Source organism: Gorilla gorilla, chromosome 15 (genome assembly GCF_029281585.2).
Source record: "Gorilla gorilla gorilla isolate KB3781 chromosome 15, NHGRI_mGorGor1-v2.1_pri, whole genome shotgun sequence".
NCBI classification, from domain to species: domain Eukaryota; kingdom Metazoa; phylum Chordata; class Mammalia; order Primates; family Hominidae; genus Gorilla; species Gorilla gorilla.
Genome location: NC_073239.2, coordinates 34169463 through 34195690, shown reverse-complemented (window position 1 = coordinate 34195690; position 26228 = coordinate 34169463). Strand labels below are relative to the sequence as shown.

General features: G+C 41.3%; 1 protein-coding gene and 2 gene segments (V, D, J or C); all 3 read left to right on the top strand.

Annotated features, from left to right (window-relative positions):
- LOC101135612 (T cell receptor alpha chain MC.7.G5) overlaps positions 1–26228 on the top strand; it is a 548557-nt gene that overhangs the window by 430447 nt on the left and 91882 nt on the right. The gene's annotated exons all lie outside the window — the stretch shown is intronic.
- The window catches only part of LOC129526829 (T cell receptor alpha variable 41-like), a 179474-nt gene that overhangs the window by 115541 nt on the left and 37705 nt on the right, over positions 1–26228 (top strand).
- Positions 1–26228, top strand: part of LOC101135970 (T cell receptor delta constant-like) — a 44393-nt gene that overhangs the window by 11331 nt on the left and 6834 nt on the right. The window contains 1 exon segment of the C gene segment in view: positions 16564–16614. Coding sequence covers positions 16564–16614 — 51 coding nt within the window.

The following is a 26228-nucleotide window of genomic DNA, read 5'->3' as shown; positions in this document are numbered from 1 at the left end:
GTTCCATACCCAGTCATTCACTTGGTGTTTTCTGCAGCATTTATTTATAAATATCTCAGTCTGTTCTTAATCCTTGAGCCTATATTTTTTAAAATCATACTTTAGTATCTACTCAGAGTATTGATTCTCTTCAAATTTCCCACCTCTTAGTTCTCCTCGCACTCTCTGCCACCCTGAGCCTTACACCTCCAACAATGATCATTCTAAGACCATTTATATCTCAATAGGGAAGTGATGTAAAACGGGTCTCCTTACTCTGTTTTGGAGGGTTTTTTGGTTGTTGCTGTTGCTTGCTTCTCTGTCCCACCCCAAACTCATGTGTCTGAAATTTAGCACCACCTTGCGACGTTTGTGAGCATTTTTCTCAGAGCAGCATTTTGAGACTGAGCCTGAACTCCACCGATGTTATGACCCTTAAAAGTGTCTGGCTCCAAAAGACTCAGGAGTTCCTGCGTAAATCCAGGTCCAGCTACTTCATCACTGTGACTTGTTATTGGAAAAGGTTGAGCTATCAACCTATTGCTCCTGTAAAGGCTCAGAACTGAATCTTAGATTCTTCAGGACATATGAGTCCTCTCAGGCTCCTGGGCAAAGACTCCAATGTAGCGGTTCTGTGGACTATAAATGGGAGATGTCCAGATCATACACCTTCAATGGAAGAAAAAGCACTGTCACCTTAGACGACTCCAACTCTGTAGTCTACTTTTGTCTTCCTAATATCATACCTCATTCTCCAATGGGTTTATGGCAAGCCTCATCTACTCAGAAGTAACCAAGAACAAGCCAACACACTCTTGTGTTAGTGTGGAGGCCCAAAGTGGCATAAGTGAATGTGACTCCAGACGAAAACCTTCCCCTCTCCAACACAAAGATGCCAAAGACTATGTATAAAGCAAGTCTTAAATCACTCTATATTTCCATTTGAATATATTTCCCCAGTTCCTATGCATTGCTTCTGCATACACAGAATTCAATGATAAAAATTGAGACTGTCTCCTAGATATAGTAATTAACTCAGCTATCAATGCCAATTGACTGTGTAGAGGGGAGACAATTTTGTACCAAGATTTACTAACCTCTATTTTAATGAGAAAAAACAATGGAAAAGCTTTCTTCCTACTATGACTCTCTCTGGATAAATTGCTTGCCAGGAAGGGTTAGGATAATTCTGCTATGACTCTTTGTCTTCCACACCCAAAGACATTTGGTCTCCATCACATATGGAGGAAGGATCTCCTTGTTCAGCAGTATTTACACCATCACCCTGACATCCGCAGTCAGATCTAACTATACGGCTTGGCTAATAAACCTGGAGAAGCTCATATTCTAAGAAAAAAGTGGAAAGTGGTGGGACAGATGGGGCCTGAGTGCTGGGAAACTGCCCGTGCCCACTGCTGACTTGGTCTTCTCACCAGCTGCTAGATCCAACAGATGCATCTTCCTTATGAGGCACCAGAGAACCAGAATGTCCACATCCTGTGGTCCCCTGTACCCTTAACACCCCACATTTGAGTTCCTTTCCAATTCAGAGAACAAAACCTGCAGGCTTTGAGCCAATTTACAACAGATGTGGGTCACGACAACCAACTACCCAGGAAGCTTCCACCAGAGCAGAGCGTGAGAATCAGCTTCTTAGATATTCCCATATGTGTGATCCCATCAATCATTTAACAACTGTCAAAGAGAAAGACTAGGAGACTTTCTCCAGAGCATCTCCAGGGATTTAATTCACTATGTTGGAAATTAAGAGATTACTACTAAGCTATAAGAAGGCTAAGACAGAGTTAAAGGAATTATTGGAAAGTTGGCATTACAACTTTACGTGTACACTAGGAAAATCTGCAGCTCTACCCATAGTTTTGACATAATACCTTCCTATACCCTGTCCTTGCCCAACTGTGACTCCCACATCATGGTAATACCCTGGATAGACCCCTCTCTGCATGTGGGGCAATGTGAATGGGGATTCTGCTTATCAGGATATCATCACTAGTCTGTGCCAGGCCTTGCAAGAATGTCCTTGTGCTGCAACTATTTGTACGAGATGGTACCCTGGCCACCCCTAAGTGTGCAGACTTTTTAACTTTTTTCCCCCAAGAAAATGGTCCCTGATGTGCACTGCCTACTGAGTAAGGCTAAGAAATATAGGAAGGAAGAGGACAAAGTGCAAGGAGAGAAACATTTGTGCAAGGAGAAAAATAATGATGTGGATGTAGAATATTTATCGTGTGAATTCATATTAACCTGACTTCCTCAGAAAATGTCAGCGTTAGTATGAGAATGTGTATTTCCTTCGGAGCTCTGAAAGAAAATATGAGAATTCAAGGGGTGCTAGTGCAGAATACACACACACACACACACACACACACACACACACAGTGCTTCGCTGTGGCTGGAATGATGCAGAGTCTTGGCAATAGTTCGAGAAGCTGCCGGCTGTCCGCCCATTGTAAACAGTGAAGCAGGTCATCTGTGGCTACCCATCCTCACCTGTCTGGCCATTTTCTTGGACCCTCCTCCACATGCCATTCCTCATATGTTCTCATTCTATTTCCATCAAACCTCAATCTCAAGAAATGACCTGAAATCAATTCGTACTAATGTTTGAGTCAAGAAAACAGAGGAAGGCTTTAGCTTTTCTGAGATTGGCAGGGAGGGTCGCTAGTGAGCATTGTTATTTTCATAAAGATAATAGCCATAAGCTAAACACTGCAGCAACCACAGCAGAATTTTCCAAGCCTGAGGAACACTGCCCAAAATGAAAGACAGAGGTTTGTTCACTCTTTGTTTGGAGGTTCAGTGTGGATCATACACAGAGAGTCTGGAGCCTCCCACAGTGGGCACTTCTTTTCCCCTGTCCAGGGAGAAGTCCAGCTGGAGCAGACAACCAGAGAGAACATTAGCCTGACCATGGGGAAAGGCATTGCAGCAGAATTAGGCCCAATAGAGGAAAACAGATGCCTGGAAAGAAATTTCATTTCAATAGCAGGAATAGCTTTGTAAGAGCTGATAGCCATTCAACAGTGAAACAAGCATCCTTGTCAGTGGATGAGTTCGGTGGATGACTACACTGGGAAGGTTGTCTACATTGGTTGGGAGCTAAACTCAGTGAGCTCTTTCCCTCCTTCAATTCATTATATACTGTATGTATATGATTATATATACTCTGTGTATGTAATCATGTATTACATATACTCCATATATGTATATTACACATACATATATTACATATACTCTGTATATGTAATCATGCTCCTTATACACATTTGTATCCATTACATATTCAATTTTCCATGCTATTGGATATTTTTCCTAATCAATAATTTTAATAAGCTATGTTAATATTGTATCTAGAGCTACATTATAGTTTACTCAATCAGTCCTCTTCATGGTTGAGCATTTACGCAACTTCTAAATTTTTCCTACTATGAAAATTATTGTGATGAACACACCTGTACTTACAACTTTTTCATTATTTAAAGTCATCATATATGTATATGATGATTTGGACCCTCTTCCACATCCCATTCCTTATATGCCCTCATTCTATTTCCATCAAAACTCAATCTCAAGAATATTTCAGTATATGACCTGAAATCAATGCATTCTAAAGTTTAAGTAATGAAAACGGAGGAAGGCTTTAGCTTTTCTGAGGTTGGCAGGGAGGGTCACAGGTGAGCATTGTATTTTAATAGCGATAATAGCCATAAGCTAAACGCTGCAGCAACCACAGCAGATATACAAATGGTATATATACAAATATACAATTATATTTGTATAAATATATAAACATATATAAAGTAAGCTCCTATTTTCTTAATTAGAAGATTCAAAATTAAGAATTTTGTCCAACTTGAATATATAAAACTTTAGGGTTATAGAGAAATTAGCCAATTCTACTTTAGATGTTTTAATGTATTAATACAGTTAAACATACATATTTTAAAATTACATATTATATAAAATAATGTATCAATTTTGAATACTGCTATTTCCTTTTAATAATTCATAAAATAACTTTAAATTCTTCATAGGCATTTCAAATCAATGTATTTGTCACCACTAGAGCCACTTTTTTATCCTCAAATATTTTTCCAGAGTATATGAAACTCACTTTGCTAAATTGAAAATTGAGGCACAATAGATTTAGAAACATAATTTTAAATTGTTTCAATGATAACACATTATTAATACCTACTCTGAGACACAATACATACTCACATAATATTAGAATCATTGTTTTGCCATTTATCCTGTAAGTGAATATTCATGATCTCCACAACAAAACATTTACTTTGATAGATTTGTTTAAACAATATCAAACACTTGCAGTCTTGAAGGCACTGGAAGACCCAAAAAATAGTTACTACGTTTCTGTTAAACTACTTAGTCATCTTTTTAACTAATTCTATCAGCTGACTGCCATAAGCATCCATGAGCTAGCATTGATTGAGATCATTCCAATGTGTCCTCACTAAACTGTACTTAACTGTTCAAAGCCAAATAATTAAGTGAAAGTACGGTAATATTGTTTTTCATAATTATTGTAAGGAATCAAATATAAGGGATTTCTTCTTCTCTGAGGATCATGAACCTTATTCTATGTTCAAATAGACATAGTATTTTTTCACAGCAAATTCCCCAAAGTGGAAATAGTCACTCAAACGAATATTTTTACTCTTTTGACATTAACCAAATGGCTTCCAATAAAAATCAAACAATTTATATTGTTACTAACATCTTGCCCACATTGGGAGTGTCACCATTTTGAGCAAAAGCTTTAATTAAATATCCATCCAAAAAATGGTTTGTTAATACTTTACGGTTTTATTACTAGAGGGTTAAAACCCTTTCTCAAGTCTGATAATCAGTGATTAACTTTCTTCATGTGTCCTTCACCCATTTGTTTTTTAGGTTGATGGTGTTTTACTTATTGATTTGTGTGATTATAATAATTTTGTGCCTGAGTTTTACAGCATTTAACCACAAAAACAGCATTGGTGAAAGGAGTTTCAGGGGTATTGTGGATGGCAGCGGGTGGTGATGGCAAAGTGCCAAGGAAAGGGAAAAAGGAAGAAGAGGGTTTTTATACTGATGTGTTTCATTGTGCCTTCCTACCACACAGGTTGGAGTGCATTAAGCCTTTGTCCAAAAACACCCAGCTGTGACCCGCTATGTATGTCTCAGCATTGGGAAGAGTCCTCTGAGTGTCACGGGAAAATAATATATGAGTTTGATTGCCCCTGTGTCCCAATTATTTTCTGTTTACTCCATGTTGGTCTACTGCAATAGCTTCAGAACATAAACAAATATCACCAAAAACATCAGTGATGAACAATTCCAACCACACATTTCAATGTTTACTAAATATACCCATGGCACTGTAAAAAAGAATATAATGGAAGAGTAAAGGAATTGGGACTAATCGTGACTGAGTAGCTGTATAGTAGGCTACACACTAGCTATATGATGAACCAAGAAGTTGAACCCAAATCTAACTAACTTACATAATCCCTTCCTTTAAAGAACTTAATGTCCAGTACAAAGCAAGTGTTCAAAAAAGTGTTTGTTGTGAATTGAATTCATTTCATTGGAATACAGCATGCTTGCAAAGTCCCAACTTTTTAAAATAATGTGTTTCTAAAGACCACTGCTCTTTAGAAAGACCAATGACCAAAGACCTTAGACCATTGGTCTAAGGACCATCTGGAAGCAGATCCCCAAGGTGAAATTCTGACGTTGAATTCCCAAATCTAACAGGTCATGTGCCTTGTTCTGATGAGAAAACTGTCGAATAAGGGAGTAACAGTGGCATGAAGGTTGTTAGTAGGTAGCATAGGCCAAATGGCCCAGTGATGTGATGAAAAGTGCACTCCTCCAAATAAGACCCTAGTTACTAGAAAGTCACAAGTAGGTAAACAGATGCCGGGAGGGACAGTTTTTGTTGGATAAAGTCAGCAGAGAAAAGCTTTTGGAGGAGATGAATCCTGAGCTGGTGTCTACAGATAGTGACAGACTTAGTGTGACTAGGAATATTATGGAGAATGAAAGAATCTCCCTCTCCAACTAATGCCACCAAGCAGTCCCTTCACCCCAGAGCAAAGACATAACCTATCTCCACCCAAGTGAACTATGTATTCTTGAAATATATCTCCTTGGAACTAAACCATTTTTCTGTTCACTTCAAATCAACCAGTGTTAATACCATAGATCTGATAGCTTAGAAGGCCTGTGTTCTCCTTCACTCTTCTCTTGACCCTATGTGAGTTTGATTCAAGAGCATGGGGATTAGTCCCTTCTCTTGAATTACAATCACCAATCAGCACACCACGTCCAGTTGCTCTTTTTAAGTCTAGGAGAGCAAAAACAATGCACAGGTGAAGAAAACTATGCCTAGGCCTCATCCCTAGGTTGTACAAAGTAACTGAATTTATGGCTTCAAGGACAGAATAAATCAAATAAAATCAAAGAAGCCCATTTTCAGGGAATAGAAACAATTCACAGAAATAACACCTTGAATGAAATTCTCATTTTTAGTGCAGAAATGGAACATAACATCCTTAGATTACTTGCTTTCTAAAAGTGAATATTCTTTAGGTATTACTTTTTCAACATTGATGAGTTTACAACATTTATTTTTGCATAGCAGACAAAACTGTGTAGGCATTCACAGTTACAGAAAGAAAAAAATATGACTAGCTTCCTGCTTCACACAAAGAAATCATGCAAAAAAAAAATTTCAAGCCAAAAGAAAAAAAAAGTTTTAAAACATTTTAAAGTCTCATATTACTTGCTGGCTATAATGGGAACGTGTAACTTTGTGAAGATGTCTGTAGCCATCTTATTCTAATGATCACTCATCTTTATCAAGCCATTATGTCCATCTTGACATGATGCAATACACAGGGCATAACATTACCTACACAGTATTTCTGACAGAAATAAATAAATGAACTAAAACTAATCAAACTTTTAGTTCTAACAGGAGACAGGAAGCTAGAAAAGCAAATTAAAGGATTCCACAAAGAAACATCTAGACAAATCCAGCCGGTGAGACATTCCACTGGACAACAGGTTCAGTCCCACCAATAATCAATGTCATGAAAAGGGGGGAGAAAAGTGCAGTAGAGGGGAAGCAGTGGAAGCAGAACTATTAAAGATTAAAGAGATTTAAAAGATTTAACAACAATGAAATGCATAGTCTTTGAATGGATCCTTGTTTAAAAAAAAAAAAAATCTGTAACAGAGGCCAGGCATGGTGGCTCACGCCTGTAATCCCAGCACTCGGGGAGGCAGAGACTGGAGGACCACTTGAGCCCAGGAGTTTGAGACCCTGTGTCTGAAAAAAAAAAAAGAAAGAAAGAAAGAAAGAAAGAAAGAAAGAAAGAAAGAAAGAAAGAAAGAAAGAAAGAAAGAAAGAAAGAAAAAGGAAAAAATAATCTATAAAAGACATTTGGAGCATTTGGAGGAAAATTAGGAAAACTTGACTATGGGTTGGCTATTAAGTTATTTTCGGGAATTTCTGTTAACTTTGTTAGGTGGAAAATGGTATTGTGGTTGAGTAGAAAAATATCCTTTTTTGTAATATATACTGAAGTGAATTGCCATTTTATCTGTAATTTTTTTAAATACTCGAGCAAAACAAATAGAAAATGTGACAAATGTTAACAATTGTTAAATCTAAGTGATCATTCTATAGATACTTATTTTATTAATCTCTTCTTTTTGGATTGTTTCGAAAATTTTATAATAAAATCCTTTTTTAGAGTCTTCATTTTGTGGGTGGGCATGGTGGTTCACTCCTGTAATCCCAGCACTTTGGGGAGCCAGGGCAGGTAGATTGCTTGAGCCCAAGAGTTCTAAACCAGCCTGGGCAACATAGCAAAACTCTGTCTCTACAAAAGAATATGAAAATGTCACCAGGCGAAGTGGTGCATGCCTGCAGTCCCAGCTACTAGAGAGGCTGAGGTGGGAGGATCACTTGAACCTGGGAGGTCAAGGCTCCCAGTGAGCCATGAGCATGCCTCTGCACTCCAGCCTGGATAACGGAGTGAGAACTTGTCTCAAAAAAATAAATAATAAAGTTTTCATTTTTAAATGGCCAACAAGTCTACAGCAAATTTAAACAATGAAAATATGAAATACAATATCTTCCTTAAAAATTAGCATATTTTCTTAAGGAATACTGCTCTGCTCGAAGAATTCCCTAGTTCTGTAAGCGTTCGAACAAATTAAAATCTTGTGTTTATATAACGTATTTCTAAGACAACAATGAATTCTATCACTAACTATATGAGTAAAATGAACAAGAAAACCGCTAATCATGATGGTGCACATTTTAGATTCCTATTATTCTTTTTCAAGACACAGGCATAACTGAGATATCTTTTTTTTTTTTGAGACGGAGTCTTGCTCTTCCGCCCAGGCTGGAGTGCAGTGGCGCTATCTCGGCTCACTGCAAGCTCCGCCTCCCGGGTTCACGCCATTCTCCTGCCCCAGCCTCCCGAGTAGCTGGGACTACAGGCGCCCGCCACCACGCCCGGCTAATTTTTTCTATTTTTAGTAGAGACGGGGTTTCACCGTGTTAGCCAGGATGGTCTGGATCTCCTGACCTCGTGATCCGCCCGCCTCGGCCTCCCAAAGTGTTGGGATTACAGGCGTGAGCCACCGCGCCCGGCCAACTGAGATATCTTAAAATCAGTGACTTTCAAGATTTGAGATAATGATAATAACTCAAGATCAAGTCTTCCCCTTGTGTTAGAAGTGGGGGTGGGACAGTTCCAGACTTCCACAGTTGTACCAATGAACCCCAATCAGATGATTTTCAAGTTACTTCTTCTTCAGGTGGGTGGGCATCAGACAGAAGTTAAGAGAAGGTTTTGACAAAATCCAAAGTGTGTCCAGACGCCTCAAATAAGGTAACCTGACCAAGTTTAATACATTCTTAGGGCCTAATATGGATCTCAGTTAAAAATCCTGATCTCTTTTAATTCTTGTCCAGTTGCTAAGTGTATTATTTGACCCATTAACTCTGCAAGTCATGTTGGTCCATTCTTCTTCTTTACGGTTTTGCAAAATACATCAGGTTACAGTTTCAAGTATCTGTCACTTAAACAAGTAAGCATTTATTATTTTTGGTGGGAGGGCTAACATATTGCCACAGAAATATAGTATGGGTACTGAAGAAAATATACACAGACTCTCAGGTCGTCACTGAGCCTTCCCACCATCATCATAGATCCAGCATCTGACTTCCAGAGTACCACCAAGAAGAAATCAGAGGCAGATGACATACATATCCATGGTCCTTGACTCTAGAGAGTCCAGCCAAAATGTGTGGGTCCATTTAATCATTTCTACAGAAATGGGAGGCTATTGCTCCAAATGACTTCTAACCACTCACTCATCCATCACTCAAAGCATGTGATACAATTGATCTACCAGTCATTAGTAAGCAGGTACAGAGTGGTGAAGCAGTGGAGAGAGCTTGGTATTTACTGCTGCTATTGCAACTTTGGTAGCACAAACAACATGGAATTAGGACAGGGATTTTCAAAGTATTGCCCACGGACTTCTGAGCACCTCAAGATCTTTTCAGGGAGTCCATGAGGTCAGAATTATTTTCATAATAACAGCAAAACATTACTTGCCTTTTTCATTGTGTTGATATTTACACTGATGGTGGAAAAGCAATGATGGATAAAACTGCTGGCGCCTTAGCATGAATCAAGGTGGGGGCATCAAATCTGTATTAATAATCATTATATTCTTCACTGCCACATATTTTCAGGGGAAAAAAGTTAGTTTCACTTAAAAATGATACTGACTGTATTACCTTGCTAGGGCTGCCATAACAAAATACCGCAGACTAGGCAACTTAAACAACAGAAATTTATTTTCTCATAGTTCTACAGGATAGAAGTCTAAGATCAAAGTGCTGGCAGAGTTGGTTTCTTCTAAGGACCCCTCCTCCATCTCCAGGCAGACAGCAGGCTTCCTGCTGTGCCCTCCAGAAAGGATGGTCTTTCCTCTTTGTGTGGGGAACACTGGTGTCTCTTCTCACGGTGTGTCCAAATTTCCTCCTCTTATAAGGACATCAGTCAGATTGAATTAGGGCCAACTTTAATGACCTCATTTTAACTTAATAACTTCTCAAAAGGCCCTTTCTGCAAATATAGTCACATTCTGAGGTTATGGGATTTAGGGCTTCAACATGAATTTGGTGGAAAACAATTCAACCCATAATACTGACAAAGCAATAACAATTACTAATTTTATTAAATCTCAACTTTCGAGTACATGTCTTTTTAGTATTCTATGTGACAAAATGATAAGTACACATAAAGCACTTCTGTTACATTCCAAATTATGATTGTTATCTAAGAGGAAACACTTGTGTGGTTGTTTGAGTTGCAAGCTGAACTAGCTACTTTTTCCATGAAACACACATTTTTGCTTGAAAGAACAATTGACAGGCAACTATGGTTATTCAGACTTGTAGATTTGCCAGGCATTTTCTTAAAAACAAATGAACAGAGCCTGTCATATTAAAATAAACAACTTATAGTTGTTGCTAATTATAAAATCTTTTTTTTTTTTTTTTGACAGAGTCTCACTCTGTCACCCAGGCTGGAGTGCAGTGGTGCAATCTCAGATCACTGCAACCTCCACCTCCCAGGTTCAAGCGATTCTACTGCTTCAGCCTCTCAAGTAGCTGGGATTACAGGTGCTCGCCACCATGCCCAGCTAATTTTTGTACTTTTAGTAGAGACAGGGTTTCACCATGTTGGTCAGGCTGGTCTCGAACTCCTGACCTTGTGATCTGCCCACCTTGGCCTCCCAAAGTACTGAGATTACAGGCATGAGCCACTGCGCCTGACCTCCACCAGTACTCTTTAGCCTCTGTCCTTTGAGATGAAAGGCATATATCCGGGGAGTCATTGCCGCTTCACCCTGACCTCTAGAATGAAGACACATAAAACAGACCTAAATCCAACTCACATCTTGAAGCCAAGTCCAGGTGGCCTGCAGACCAGTGAGCAAAAGTGATACATGTTTGTTGCTGTAAGCAGTTGAAATTTTGGGGTTGTTATAGATCACAATTACAACAAAAATAGCTGATTAATACAGATGGTGGGTCTTGAGAGGATTCTACCTTCATATGCTTTTAACTCTATGTCTCTAGCAATTATGAAATGGCATACCTAAAATTTTTGGTGGTTTCCTATTATCCTCAGGACAAAACAGTATAAAACACAAGACCTTAGCTTACTTGCTCCCTTAAATGCAGCTGCATTGAACTACTTACTTCCTGAATGCTCTGCGTTCTTTCATATTTCTTTGCTTGAGATGCCCTTTCTTTCTTCTATCCCCCAATTGATCCGTAGCCCCTCTGCATTTTCAGGGTCTTAACTCAGTTGTTTGCTTCCCTGCGAATTCCTAAATGACTACCCCAATGATCTGGGTTAAGTGCTCACCCTTTTCAGAATTTTCATGGCATCCAGTACTTACCTCTATTTTCGCACTCAAAACCCTTTTTCTTTCTTCTTCATTAGGTTGAGACCCTTGAGAGAAGTGATCTGTCTTGTTCATCCCTGTATACCATGTACCAGCACAGAGCCTGACCCAGTGAGTGCTCAGAAAGTGCCTTCTGAACCCATTTTAAGGATGAGGTATTTCAGGTTCAGGGAAGATAAGCTAGTAAGTGACAGAGCCATGGCCAGATCTTCCCAACTCCCAGGTTCTGGATCAGTGCCTGGCACCAGGCTGCCTTATGGAATACTACCTTAACATTTGTTTGGTGGTACATGGCACCACTACTTAAAACACATTGGTTTTTAATATTAGCCTGAGTTAAACATTGTTGGTAAGTTTAATTTGTTGTGATTTACTCCATACCATATACTATATTCTAAAGCCGTATAGAAATGAGTTTCACATTGTCTACATATTTGGAGTATTCAAGTCATGTTATCTTCCACTAAGATCAATTGCACCTCTGGAGAGGAATCCTCAAATGCCACAGCTGGGAGATGTTTCAAAGATCATGTATTCACTCTCCTAGGTTTTCAGATGAGAGAGTCTAGAAAGATCCAGAGAGGTTTCACAACTTGGCCAAGTCACCCAATTTCAAAAGAACTTACAAGAAATTGGGTATCTCTATCCCAGTGCAGTGATCTTTTTGGTACACTAGGCAAATGTCTTCTTTGGTCTTTCATTCTGGCATTTATGGTTTGAGACTGTTTCAGCCTCTCAGTGGATACCCTTCCCTGGAGTGGCCCTAGGATAGTCTGGGCAACCTGGTCCTTTCTTTCTCTGTGTAGATTTTACTCGTTATGTGAGATGCTCTTCTGCAGGAATGGGGAAGAGCAGGCACAAGGTGGATGAATCCTGAAGTTCAACTATTCCTGGAAGGGGCATGTGTCATGTTCTTTTTGCCAGGCAAACTCATTTTCAGAGGAAAGGGACAGTGTTGGAGGCTGGGTTGACTGTGGTACAGTTCAGTCCTGGCTGGATTGAGGTCTCACGTTTGGGAGCAAATTTATGGGACATTAAGCCAAGAAATGAAACAGGGATTAAACAGGGGCATCCTCCAGGCTTAGAATATTTGGATTGTGAACTTTGAGCTAGTGTTATTTATCTCTACCCCCTGCTCCTGGTATTAACATATACGGTTTGAGAGTTGTAGACAGACTACGGCGTGTTTTAAAAAGGATACCAGGTTGTTTAACAGACTTCAAACCATGTCCTGGGAGGAATAACTAAAACATATGGGAGACTGTAGACCAAAGGAAGGGAGGTATCATAGTGATCACAGTCTTCAGATATCTGTCAGAGAAGAGCTGGCGTATCAGAAGACAGGTGGATTCTCATGTCTGCTTATGCACTCTACCTATTGCAGTATGTTGGTTTGGTTGAAATATATGAGAAAAATCTGGCCTTATATAGATATGTAGTACGAAAACAAAGGAGTATTTTAATAGCCTGTTCAAAATATTGTGGACATAATATTCTTTATATTGCACCATAATTTGACAAGAGGTAGTTTCTTTGAAGGTTAGTTGCAATGCGAAATCTGATACCATGTTAGTGAACTTATCATATTCTGTTATATTAAAACAATGGTTTATCCTGAAATTTGGATAGAACGTTCACCCATGCATGCTTCTTAACCCATCCATTAGTTACTTGAGAAAATTGGTTCGCTGTTAAGCAGCTTCCCCCTGTTAGCACACATTTTATTATTCAATACCAAAATATTACAGTAGCTAACATCATCACTGGTCTCTTTAAATCAGGAAAAATTTTTAAATATTGGTGAGCTATCTACTTCACAGTGACAAACATAAATTTCCTAAAACTGTAATTTTTCCTGGAAGGTTAGATTTTCTCATTAGCAGGCTGGGCACGGTGGCACATACCTGTAATCCCAGCACTTTGGGAGGCCAAGGTGGGCAGATCACTTGAGGTCAGACGTTCGAGACCAGCCTGACCAACATGGTGAAACCCCGTCGCTACTAAAAATACAAAAATTATCTGGGTGTGGTGGGAGTGGCTATAATCCCAGCTACTTGAGAGGCTGAAGCAGTAGAATCACTTGAACCCAGGAGGTAGAGGTTGCAGTGATCTGAGATCGCACCACTGCACTCCAGTCTGGGCGACAGAGTGAGACTCTGTCAAAAAAAAAAAAGATTTTATAATTAGCAACAACTTAGCTTAGGAGGCTGAGGCAGGAGAATCATTTGAACCTGGGAGACAAAGGTTGCAGTGAGATGAGATCGCACCACTGCATTCCAGCCTGGGCAACAGAGCAAGACTCCATCTCAAAAAAAAAAAAAGAGAGTGCTGGTGGAAACCCATTATGTGACGTGTCTTGAAGCCTCAGCTTAGAACTGGCACACCGTCACTTCCACTCATATTCTATGAATCAAAGTATAATGAAGCCCCAATGTCAATAGAGCCTGTAGTAGGAAGCCCTGCAAAGTCACATGGCAAAGAACCTGGAGGTACACTTCTATTACAGGGAGGAAGTGAAGAGTTGGGAAGCTGCATTCTCATCAGGATTCCCAACTTCTGTTTCCTCTAACTAATTCTATTCACACCAGTTTCTGATGGCTGCTTCTTGGGAAAGTCACCAGCACTAGAAGGAGCTCAATGAGTCTCATATGGGTGAGTCAGAAGCTTATTTCATCAATCAGCTACCTCTTGCCATTTCAAAGACTGGTACCTAAGGCCAGCTACACTCAAGAGTCCAAGTGACAATTCTTTATTCTCACCTGGTTCTCCCCATGAGGCCTTTTGCTGTATGCCATCCCATTACATCGTCTGTTATTGAAGCCATAACATTTCTTATTTTTCTCTTTTCCTATTTGCTTTTTTTTAATCAGCAAAAGAATGTTAGACTTTATATAGAGAGATAACGTTCCTTCGAGTTTATGGGGCAGGCATGCAGCTGTATGTAGGGTGGAAAGTCATTACAAAGGTCATAGGTAAAATAGTCATAATTAAATCAAACCATGGATTTGGATAAGACTCCAGGGAAAGTGTGAAGAGTAACCTTTTTAAATTCCTGCTCCCTGTTGATAAATAGCAACAACAACAAAATTCATACTCTTCTTTCATGGTTAAAGTTTAATAAGGTCACTTTTGATGAGCCTATCACCTATCATATTGCTTTGTTTTGACAGCACTAGAACAGAGATCAAAGGCAAACAAGACCAGTGTCTTGTGAGCCCTGAGGAGAGGTTTTGAGAAGGCAATGACTGGGTCAAAACTCTGAGGTCAAACAAGATTAAAACTGAAAATCATCCGTTGAATTTGGCCAGAGCTGCTGCCTCTGATTGCTCAGGTTGTGCCTTCACAAGGGCATCTGGCAGAGAGGAGAAGTGGGGCTAAAATTCAATGCGTGCTCTGCCGCCAGCCAAGGCCCTGATGTGGGGTTGCATCTTCCGGAAAGGGAAGGCCTTTTATAAACCACACAAAAGTGCAATCTGTTCGCCAAGCTTGAACCCAAGGGGCTATCTCTACATTCACCTAGCAGGGCTGCCTTTTCTAAATCGCACAAAGCACCATATGAGCTACTGGCCTGAATTTAGCAACTGGGAGGAGGTCAATGGAGAGGACACAATTTTAAATTTACATGAAAACCCTTTGTAAACTGTATAACACTATTCAAGTGTAAAGCAGGAAGAGGTGATTCAGAAGCTTAGCAGGTGACAGGAGAAATTACGCTGACCACAAGCCTTTTCTGCCTAACCCACAGCATGTAGAATCTCCATGAGACGTTTAAGTACCCGACAAACTCCTCAGTGGGAAACCATTTGAGGGCAGACTGGCCAGAAAGCACAGATGGGAATGGATGTGATTATTTCTAAAAGTCCATTCTAGTCACAAACCCCAAGGCAGATCTAGCCAGTGGGGCAGAAGAGCCCCAGACAGAAGCACCTGAGCCAGCTTGGCCTGACCTAACTGTCAGGACCCTTTGATCTTGCTGGAGCTTGACTTGGAGAAAACATCTGGTTCTGGGGATTCTCAGGGGCCATATAGTGTGAAACCGAGGGGAAGTTTTTGTAAAGCTCTGTAGCACTGTGACTGGGGGATACGCACAGTGCTACAAAACCTACAGAGACCTGTACAAAAACTGCAGGGGCAAAAGTGCCATTTCCCTGGGATATCCTCACCCTGGGTGTCATGCCTCAGGAGACAAACACAGCAAGCAGCTTCCCTCCCTGCTTTGGGGCCTGGAAGGGATAGCAGGAAGTTGACTGGACCAGGGAGATGACCACAGCTGCTGACCTCTCACTCACTGCTGTTCTTCCTTGGGTGAAACTGGCATTTCTACATTTTCTTACAGCACATTTGGGGAATACAAAAAGGTATTTCTTAAAAACTATTCTTGTCTTGTTTTCATGTTGATTCTATTGCAAAAGAGAGTTATATGAGCCACCTCATACGGAATTTCTAAATTCAAACCTCTAGAGAGATTTACCCAAGTGCTTTGCTTTGCAGTTTGGGAGGATGGATTTGAAGAGAGATTGATTTGTTTGTAGGCAATCACCAGCCACAGTTGCTCATTCTAAAGCTGACTGCTCTGTAAATCACCCAGTGCTTCATGCCACCCTTTCTCCTCTTGCTGTGCCACACATTATCTGCCTTTAAAGCAGCACTGGTGTCTGTAAAGGCCTTCACCCTGGAGTAGTCATGGAGCCAAGACCCACCCCTTTGACAGTGCCAGCTTTCCAACACAGAGAGCTGAGTATGGGTCTAGGAAGTGAGAGCAATGTAAAACAATAGAAAGCAACAGTTCAGAGCACTGCATCAAGTGTACTGTGCTGGAAAGGTCCGCCATAGGAAATATGCTCCTCCATAGTCCTCAGACAACAGCCTTCCGAAAGCAAATCTGTCCCTACCTGCAGATGATTAACCATCTATGAACCAGCTGGGTAAGCAACAAGTGCCATCTTTCATGGAGCTGAGCCTTAAAGCTCCTCCAGTCCTAAAGCTAATGGGAAGAAGGTAGGTGGGAGCAGCGCTGAGGTTTTTGGAACGTCCTCAAGTGCTGTGACACCGATAAACTCATCTTTGGAAAAGGAACCCGTGTGACTGTGGAACCAAGTAAGTAACTCATTTATTTATCTGAAGTTTAAGGTTAAGGCATCCTCCGCCTAAGGAGGCAGAAATAATCCTGAAATGGGAAATGGGTGAAATAGCTAGCATTTAGGAGGACTCCTGGGAAGAGGTGAAATATGGTTAATCCTTTCCATAGGAGAGGAGCAGAAGGTGTCTGTAAAAAAAGAGTTTGGGGCATATGAAGGGACCCATCTGGCTCAGAGGAAACAGAGAACTCTGCCCAGTCCATCGAATTTGGGTCAGGCTGTAGAAACCACAGAGTCATTGGCCCAACTCCCTGAGCAGAGTCAGAATGGACACAGAATGAAGCTGACTTGAGTCCAGGTGGTTTTACCAACGTGATTCCAAACGTTCTGACCTCCCTTATGCCAAACACATCCTCCTGGAAGAGCTCAGAACTGAATCCGTCTCCTGGGCATGGAGAGCGAGGCGAGCGCAAGTAGTCCCTGGTGTTGCGATATTTCTCTTTAGAAGAAAATATCCTGTTTCAGACATTTGTTTCTAATTGTTTGAGCTGCAAATGAAAGCTAGGTTACTAGTGAGAAATATGGGACATTCTGGTTCCCACTGAGACCAGATTCCAAGCAGGACAAAGTGAATGCGTAGTGCTTCCAACTAAGAAATGCTTTGAAGTCTCCAGGACACAGCCAGGAGAGTTCCCTACCACTCACCAGTGTTCATCGTTTTTGCAAAGAGTATATGGTACCACTCACTTATTAACAGTTATGCAAGAATCAATGCTAAGGTTGTTGAAGGATTGTGCTCAACACAGAAGGCATCTTTGGTGTCCTTTCAATGACATTTGAATTCGACTGTGTCTTGCTAAAAAATAAAATAAAATAAGACACTGGTCTCCACCTGGCAGCAGATTCCAGTTAGATAGTACATATTAATCTTAAGTAAGAAAATGTAATAAACCAATACAAAAACCCATTTCAAAGGTCCTAGGGAAGTCTAGCAATAGGGGTCAGTGGTCCCAAATCTGCCCAACCAGCTGTTGGAAAAGAAACAGCATGCCCTGCCCTGGCTGGGACTTTGGCACTCAGCTCAGGTTTTTCAAGGTAAAAGAAGGCTCTAGAGATATAGGGTGGTGATGGTGGGCTCTTCTCAGAGACCAACTGGGGACAAAGCAGTTCCAGGCATATGCGGGGAAGGAGACTGAGGAAGGGGAAGGACAGGCATGAGCAACCCCAGACCTCACACACTGCAGGGAGAAAAGGGGCAGGGGCCCTGCCGTCAGGGAGAAAGACACCCAAAGTTGTGCTAGTGGAGTCAGTGCAGAGATGTTCAGACTTTTTTAAAAAATCAAAATCTTAGTAAGATTTTGAAATTTTAACTAATTTGGGCCTTTGCCTTTAGACCTTATTATCCTTAAAATTTTCACTAAAATAAGTTTATCCACATTTCCAACAAAGCTAAAGACTGATTATCCTAATTTCCCTTTGTTTGCCAAGTAAGGGATGAATTAAGTTCCTCTGTTTACCCATTTACTTGGTCCATATTTCCCTAACTGTGGAGTGCATAGCACATATTTTCAGATGCAGAGACGTTCTTTTTATTTGCATGGATCTATCTTTTAATGGCTATCAGAATAGTACAACTAGGCTATCAAACCCATATGATTTCAAGTTTCCTTTTAATTATATTTTAAGTTAAAAAGTGAGTAAATTTTTTAAAATTATTAAGCAAATTATGACAGATGACTATGACCAAAAAAGAGGGGGAGATGTGCTTAATTGAAGTTTGGGAAATGCTGAACTTCATATTGGTGCATTTCATCAGCCTTTGAAGTGAAAAAGTAAGGGGTATCCAGAGTGGGCACAACCTAGAATATCTTTGAACGGCAACTTCTATTTTTAAGCTACCAACATTGGATTAAAGAGACAGCACTGCAAACCCAGGGCCTTTATCTTCTCAGAAGCCTTTTGATGCTTTTTTTTCCTTGGGAGCTTCTTTCAAGTTCTTACTTACGGAGCTCCTGGGTAGCACAAAACTAACAGAACAGGTCTATACAAACCCACAGCTGTAGATCCCACACTTTAGTCCTCTGGATAGAGTAAACCTGGAGAGACCACTTAGCTTCATAAAACAGAACAGAGAAACAGGATAAAACAGCATGGGATAAAGTAATGTAAACGTGTACTTCTATGGTAACAACAGCAGCAGCGGGGAAAAGAGGCATGGTCTTTGGGAACATCTGCGTGGAAGTGGGCCATGTGATGGACTTTGAATGCGATCTCTTATTGTACGTCACAATTATGTAACTACCACTTTTTGAGTGCCTACCATTTATTAGGCCACTGGGCTAAGTCCTTTAATGATTGTCATTTCACTCAGTCCTCACTACGATCATGTGGAATTGAGGTACCATGACTTGCCTTTTATGGATCAGGAAACTGAATCTCAAAGGGGTTCCTCTAGATCACACAGCTTAGTAAAGTCATCATTTGAATCACCTGCTTGATGCCAGAATCTGTGCTCTTAAGAACTCTGCTCTTCCATCAGGGCTGCAGCTAGACTAGGGCATGTGTGGAGGTTTTTCCTGCCTGGCCCAGCCTCTGCCTCAGGTCTCTAATGAGCTCCTTTTCAAGCTGAATCAGAAACAGCAGTTATGCCACTTCCCTTCCAGTGCCATCCCCATCACTTCTCTCACCAAGGAAGAACTTCTGAACCCCTGCCAAAGCCAGTTACCCAAAGCAGCATTCCCCTTCCCCAGGAGGAGCCAGGTGAGGCCCATCTCTCACATTACACCCCTGGAGACCCAAGGTCCCTAAATACAGAAATGTCCAGACGATCATCAGAGCATCACTCTTTTCCTCAAGAAAAGGAGTCCACATAATTCTGGCCTCATCAAAATGCTTCCCAGATTCCAAGAGATGACCTTCCCATTCCTCCAGGCCCACTAGCCCTTGGCCTGGCATCTGGCACTCCCTCTCACTCCCAGTCAGCATCTCCCAGAACAGAGCCTTTGCACCTGCAAGTCCTTCCACCTGGAGCCATTTTCTCCCAGGGACTCACACAGTTTTCTCCCTCCCCTCCTCCAGGTCTCCACTCAAATGTCATTTCCAGTGAATCCTTTCCCTACCACCTCATGTCACTCTGAAGACCCCTTTCCCTGCTTTATTTATAGCCCTCATGTCTACCTGAATCTTTATATGCTCGTTTACTGTCTGTTTCCCTTGCTCTGTGAGAGAAAGGACTTTGAGTTGTTTCTTACTGCATCTATGAGTACTCTGAAAGCACTAAACAAACATTTGTTGAATGAGTGAATGAATAAATAAAGGAACGAATGAATCAGAGAAAAAGTCAGCTATGGTATAAAGCAAAAGAAAAGAAAAACGAAGGGAAGCTGGTAACCTACAGAGCCAAGCCTGACTCCTGGCTCAGCAACCCATCACAGGTCTCTGCCACGAAGTGCCAGGCTCTGTTCTGGGTGCCAGGGAATCGACACGAACAAAGCAGGCATGAATTTCTGCCATATTGGAGCTTATGGCAAAAGACAGATGGTAAACTAAATAAATAAATAAAATATACAGTGCGTTAGGGTGGTAATAAGCCCTGAGAAGAAAAATAAAGCCGGGAAGGAGAATGAAGAGGACTAGTGGGAGGGACCGGCATGCAGTTTTAAACAGAAGAGTCACAGAAAGTCTCACTGGAAAGGTGACAGTGGAGCAGAGACCCGAGGAGGTGGTAAACTGAGCCATGCAGACCTCTGGAGGGAGAGCACTTCCAGGCAGAGGGGACACAGGGCTGCCTGGGGTGTGTGGCTGGAGGAGAGGAGGGAGTGATGGGGAGAGAATGTGAAAATGAGGTCAGATTGGTGATGGGTTGGGGAGAGCGTGGCTTGTAGGCCACTGTAAGGACTACTGCTTTTGGATTCGAAAGGGAAGATTGGGGAGTAGAATGGAAGTCACACGTAACCTAGAGAAAAGATCTAGAGAGACAGAAACCTGAATACCAGTCCTAACCCACGGCCCTAAGAAGTGGGCACCCTCTTCATATCACATAACACCAAAAAATAGCTTCTGTTCTTTTTCAGCAACCTGTCCCAACAATCCTTCCTGCTTGGGAGCTCTGTTCTTAGTGCAATTACATTCCCCACGCTTCAAGTAAAATGTATCTTCTCTGAGTTTAGCCCTAATAAACATTCTAATAATTACATCGAGTCTCTCTAGTTCACAGATGCTGTATCTAATCTTATAACCTATAATACGGAAGATGTTATCCTCACTTCGTAGAGAAGCCAGATAAAGCTCAGTGAGTTTAAGGAACTTGGCCAAGATTACACACTTGGAAAGGGACAGAGTCAAAACTAGGTTTTGGATCTTCTGACATCTTTCTACTTTACAACGACTAGGAACCACCCTTCATGTTAGTGATTCTCCAACTGTCATCTACAGTCTTTTAAGGATTGTAAACTGATCCGAAAAATCCATATTCCCTCCTTGGTTTTTATGGGTGACATACAGGCAATCTCATAGATTCTGATGTTCACGTATGACAGAAATTAATTTAACTGTCACTTCTAAGTGTGAGAGTGTCATTGAAGCTTGCTAAAATTTGATATGCATGAATGTGTTATTAAAATGGATGGAAAAACTTAATTCTATTTTGTACTAAGCAGTCTGGCTGCTGCACAATACTTGGCAATGATGCAAAACTCTCAGATATGAAATAAATTTCCCCTAAAAGGTTGGAATGCATGGTATATATAACCTGCTAGGTCCCTGCCTCACCTAAGCGTAGCCCGAAGGTGGAGAACCACTACTCTACGACCAATGTTCCACCCTTCTTTCGTCTTGATCAAACCAAAAAACATCTTTCCAGTCTATATTCATTCTCTCTTATTTGAGCACAAATTCTGTCAGATTGTAATACGGGCAAAAGCTTGGATTTCTATTTGATGCTAGAGTCACCTCTTGTTCCATCCTGAAGGACAACCTCTAAGACTGAGGAGAAAAGGTTAGGCCAGATGGGACAGAAAATCGCATGGGATGAATATCGCGTGACTTGGCAACTGGGGCTAGGGTTGCCGTAAAGGGAAAAGCAAGGTAGTTTTTGGATTAGGTATGTCAGCTGTGCCAGACCCCTGATCTTTGGCAAAGGAACCTATCTGGAGGTACAACAACGTAAGTAACCTACTTTTCCTTCTTATGACCACTATGTTTGGCAATTACATTTGTTAAATATTTTTCTAAGTCACCAGGTTAGGAAGCAGTGCTCCAGTAGGTAATATAGCAAGGGATGGCTTGAGGAACAGGAACTGAGTTTCCGATAAAATCCAGGATGGCGTCTATGCTTCAGTGAGCCGTCTTGATCCACTGTCCTTCCTAGAGAGTTTCTATTCCCTCTACCTGGCTCCAGAAAGCTAGCCTCCTCAACATCTATGCATCCACCATGTACAGATCTAGGCCACCACTGTGATCAGAGTCACACGACAGCACTTCGGGGGGTGGACACAAGGTGAAATGAGGAGCACGCTGAACCAGTAAATCAGAGGCCAAGTTCCAATCTGTCCAATGCATTAACTGACAATGCATTAGCTGACAAACTCTGTGACTTAACTGCACTGAACTATAGTTTCCCTATAGTTAGATGGAGGATTTTCAAGCTGTCTTCCAGCCCTTGCCCACTATGATCCTGATTATCCCCAGACCAATTCTTATGAACAATTGGGAGGAAAAGCAAGGAAGCTCAGTAGTGTGACTGTCCTATTACCCAATAGGAATTCTGTGATTTAATGGAAAAAAAAAAAAAGCACTGGAAAGGGAGTGAAAACTCTCCCTTTGCATCTCTTAATTAGCCCTTGTGTGATCACAGAGGTTTGGAAAAATGATGCCTTGAGGCTCCTTTTGGTCCTACCATCTATTACTCTGGTTCAGGGGCTGGAAACTGGAAACTGAGTGAAGCCCAACTCAGCCACTCACTTAACCACCTTTACAGTGCCTTTGTCCGTGAGATGGATCTAAAAATATCACCTCATAGAGTTTATTTCAATAACTTTGTTGAAGTAGTATAAACACCGGCTGTTTAAGTAGGAAAGTATTTATACAAATCATAGCCATCTGTGATTATTATAGTCCTTTGGATAGACCCCAAGTCTTTTGCATCAATGGCTCTTGCTCCAACCATTGTGTCCTTCCACCTCTCACTGAGGCACAGTCCTGTTGTGATTGATTTAGTTGAGGCTTATTGTTACGTTTCTGCCTACAACGGCCATTTGGCAATTCTCAGCAAAATATGTGAAAATGTTATCCTGAAGCCAGATCTGGGAGTAAGAGATGGCAGGTTGAGGAGATAATAGCAGAAAATCTAAGGACTTTCCTAAGTGTCAAAACTCAGAAGATAGCAGACATCAAAAAAGCTGCCAAAATATAGTGCTCAGATCTCAGAAACCCTTGCAAAGCTCTGTCTCCAGCTACACCCATTCTGCTCCACCCACCCACTTCCAAACAGATGAATTAGACTGACAGGGAGCAAATAGGTAGCAAGGTTTTTTGTAATGATGCCTGCAGTAGTGCTTTGACAGCACAACTCTTCTTTGGAAAGGGAACACAACTCATCGTGGAACCAGGTAAGTTATGCATTTTACTACAGCTCAGTGTGTATATTTCTTTAGGGTTGTTGTAGCGTAGTCCTGAATGAATGGGGCTTCTTGGGAAGTAAAGAGTTCCAGATTAGAAACCCATTGTTTGTTGCAAACAGTAGGGGTAAAATTTGGGAGCAAATGCATTAGATTTCTCTTAAGAAAATATTCTGTATATGCTTGGAAACTCCATTCTGAGGCTTGGTACTCATAAGTTTTTTACAACTACTGAAAAAAAGCCCTAGGTCAGGCTTTTAGTTTTGGGCTCCCTAGAACCAGGAAAAAGGCAAGCTGTGGTTGAGGAGGGTCTCTCCAGTATTTACGAGGGATAAAAGTCATGGTCACAGTGTAGGAAGAGGGAAGGTTAGAAAGAAAAAAGTATTATGAAAGAAGGAGTTTTAAAAAGAGGATCTTTCTCTCTCTGTCTCTCTCTCTCTCTCTCTCTCTCTCTCTCTCTCTCTCTCTCTCTGGATAAGAAGCCAGTCTTGCCCTTCTCACTTTTTTCTGAGAACTTGCATTAAACCAACATAACTGGTTCAGATTAAATGATTCTCAAGGTCCCATCCTGGCCTGGGTCTGCTGAGAGCAGTTATGTGCTCACCTCTCCTGTTAGCCCTGAAACTGGGGACTTTGCACAATGGTTCAGGAGCCTGTATCCAATGTAGAAACACAGCCACCAACTCCAGGACAATAGAGAAGTCGTGGTCCCCTACTGGAGACATTGTCTACTGGTAGCCTACTCCAGTGTTTGGAAATCCAGGGGCTATATTCTGGTAGTTTACGTAGCTGCCAACAGTCAATCACTAAGACCAGTCCAGAGAATAGCCTTCAGACACCTTCCAAAATGCCAAGTCCATTGGGAGAGCCGTTACCTCTTACATGATTAGGTATTGATTTTGTTTATTCAGAGGAAATAAATAAGTAGGGAATGGTACATGAATGTGGCTAGGCTATCTGACCAAAAGTCCAAAAAGTGACTGGTGCTGTCAACATGGTCTCTGCCTCTCAGAGAATAATATAAACTTATAGGGGTTCTCCACTGCCTGTTGCCTCCAGGGAAATGGTAGAAATCGGTGAGTTTTCTTATCTTTGAGTGGAGAGAGACTAGAGCACTGAAAAGGAGGGAAACAGAATCATGTCATAGCTGATTGTAGTCTGATTGATGTTTAGCAAATTGCATCTGAGCAAAAAATACTGTGTTTCATTTTCCCCTAAAATCATTTCCACTTGAAATTTGGAATTATCTGCAGTGTCAGAATCAAATCTTTGAGGCTGTGCCTTTGGGAGTCTTAGGGAAGAAGGAAATTGATGAAACTGATGCTTAGCCCCTCTGCCAGGATGCTGACCATGCTCCCCGATGACACTCCATTCACTTCTCTGGTTTTCTTCTCTTGCAGTGGTGAAATGTAATATGATGATGTGAAGCTCAGGTAGGGGATGTGAAAATTTTCAAATCAAACCCCAAGTCCTTAAAGCTTTGACAGTGAATAATGGCCCTACACAACTGTCATTCTCTTTTGCCTGGCTCTAGCCCAAGGATCTTGATTTTTGGTGATGAGGCAGAGTAATTCACATGGTCTTTACGTTACCTTGCACATGATGACTATATACTCCTGAAACTTACATCTGGATCCAGAGTCAGGAGAAATTATAAAACAAAAATAAGCAATGCAAAGCAAGCACTGGCTTCTCTGACCTGCGTCCATGACACACAGCACCAGTGGGCTCCCCGAGCAGTGACCAATTTCTTGTTCAACCCTCAGGTCGTTAGAAAGCCTTTCGCCAAGCTCAGGGAATTAGAAAGCAGGTTCATTATTATTGTGAGACTCAGTCTGAGTGATGGGGGAAATTAGGTTTCTAATCAAAATTCTGTACTTGTGACCCAAGAGAATGGAACCAGAGTATAATAAGAATGGAAACTGTTTCTATAACCCTCCTCTCCTCAACATAACATTTGTTGTAAGAAAGGTCAAGTTAAGTGCCCCATCCCTACCCTCAAGCTATTGTGTTCTTCTTGGATGCCCCTCTCAATAAACTGGGAGTTAGATTTTCCATCATGAAGGCAGCTGTTTGTCATCTGCCAGCCTCTTCTCTTGCTCTGTCTCAGCCCTGCCCTAGTATCTCTTGGATGGGGATTTCACCCTCACATCTCTATCAAGCAGTTCAACTATTATTAGCTTCAAAGGGAACTGAGACTCTGTGTACTCAGCCCCTTGGTCTCATCAAGAGCAGCTTTGTAGTTCTCTGAGCTGTGGGGTCTCTAGGCTGAGAACTGAGGCTGGGGAGGCAGGGCACAGATGTTACAGCTCAGGCCCCAGGGCCAGCTCCAGGCTAGTTACCTGTGAGGCACTGTCATAATGTGCTCCTGGGACACCCGACAGATGTTTTTTGGAACTGGCATCAAACTCTTCGTGGAGCCCCGTGAGTTGATCTTTTTCCTATATTTCTGGGATAATTTGAGTCCTGGCACTGGGGCTGCAATCCAGTTTGCATTATAAATTATAACTAGTAAATGAAATTATAACAAGGAGACAGAGTATTACAGATGTGAAATAGGCCAGAGTGAACACACTAGACTGAGTCACTTAAGTAGCTCTGTAACTCTATTTATTTTAATATATATAGTCTATATTAAAACAATAGGTCCCATTTATTTCTGAAATCTTCAGAGCAGCCCAAAAAACACAAAGAAATCTAGAAGAACTACACTAAGAGTTGGAGCATTCAGGTGCAAGGGAGACAGTGGGAGGGATACTTCAGCCCCAGTTCCTCAGGAAGCTGCCTCATCTCTGCACATCCCTTTGGCTAAGCTAACTAGTATGCGTGCCTCCTTGCAAACTGAAAACAAGTGTCCTACAGCTTGGAAGATTCTGGAGAAAGGTAGTTAGCATGGTCAGAGTAATTAGGTAGAACAAACTTTTATTTCAGGGTTTAAGTTAAATCCCATATTGGCAGAAAGTCTTGAAATTCTGAGTGACATTTATTACAGTTGTTGCAATTCTTATGGGATCAG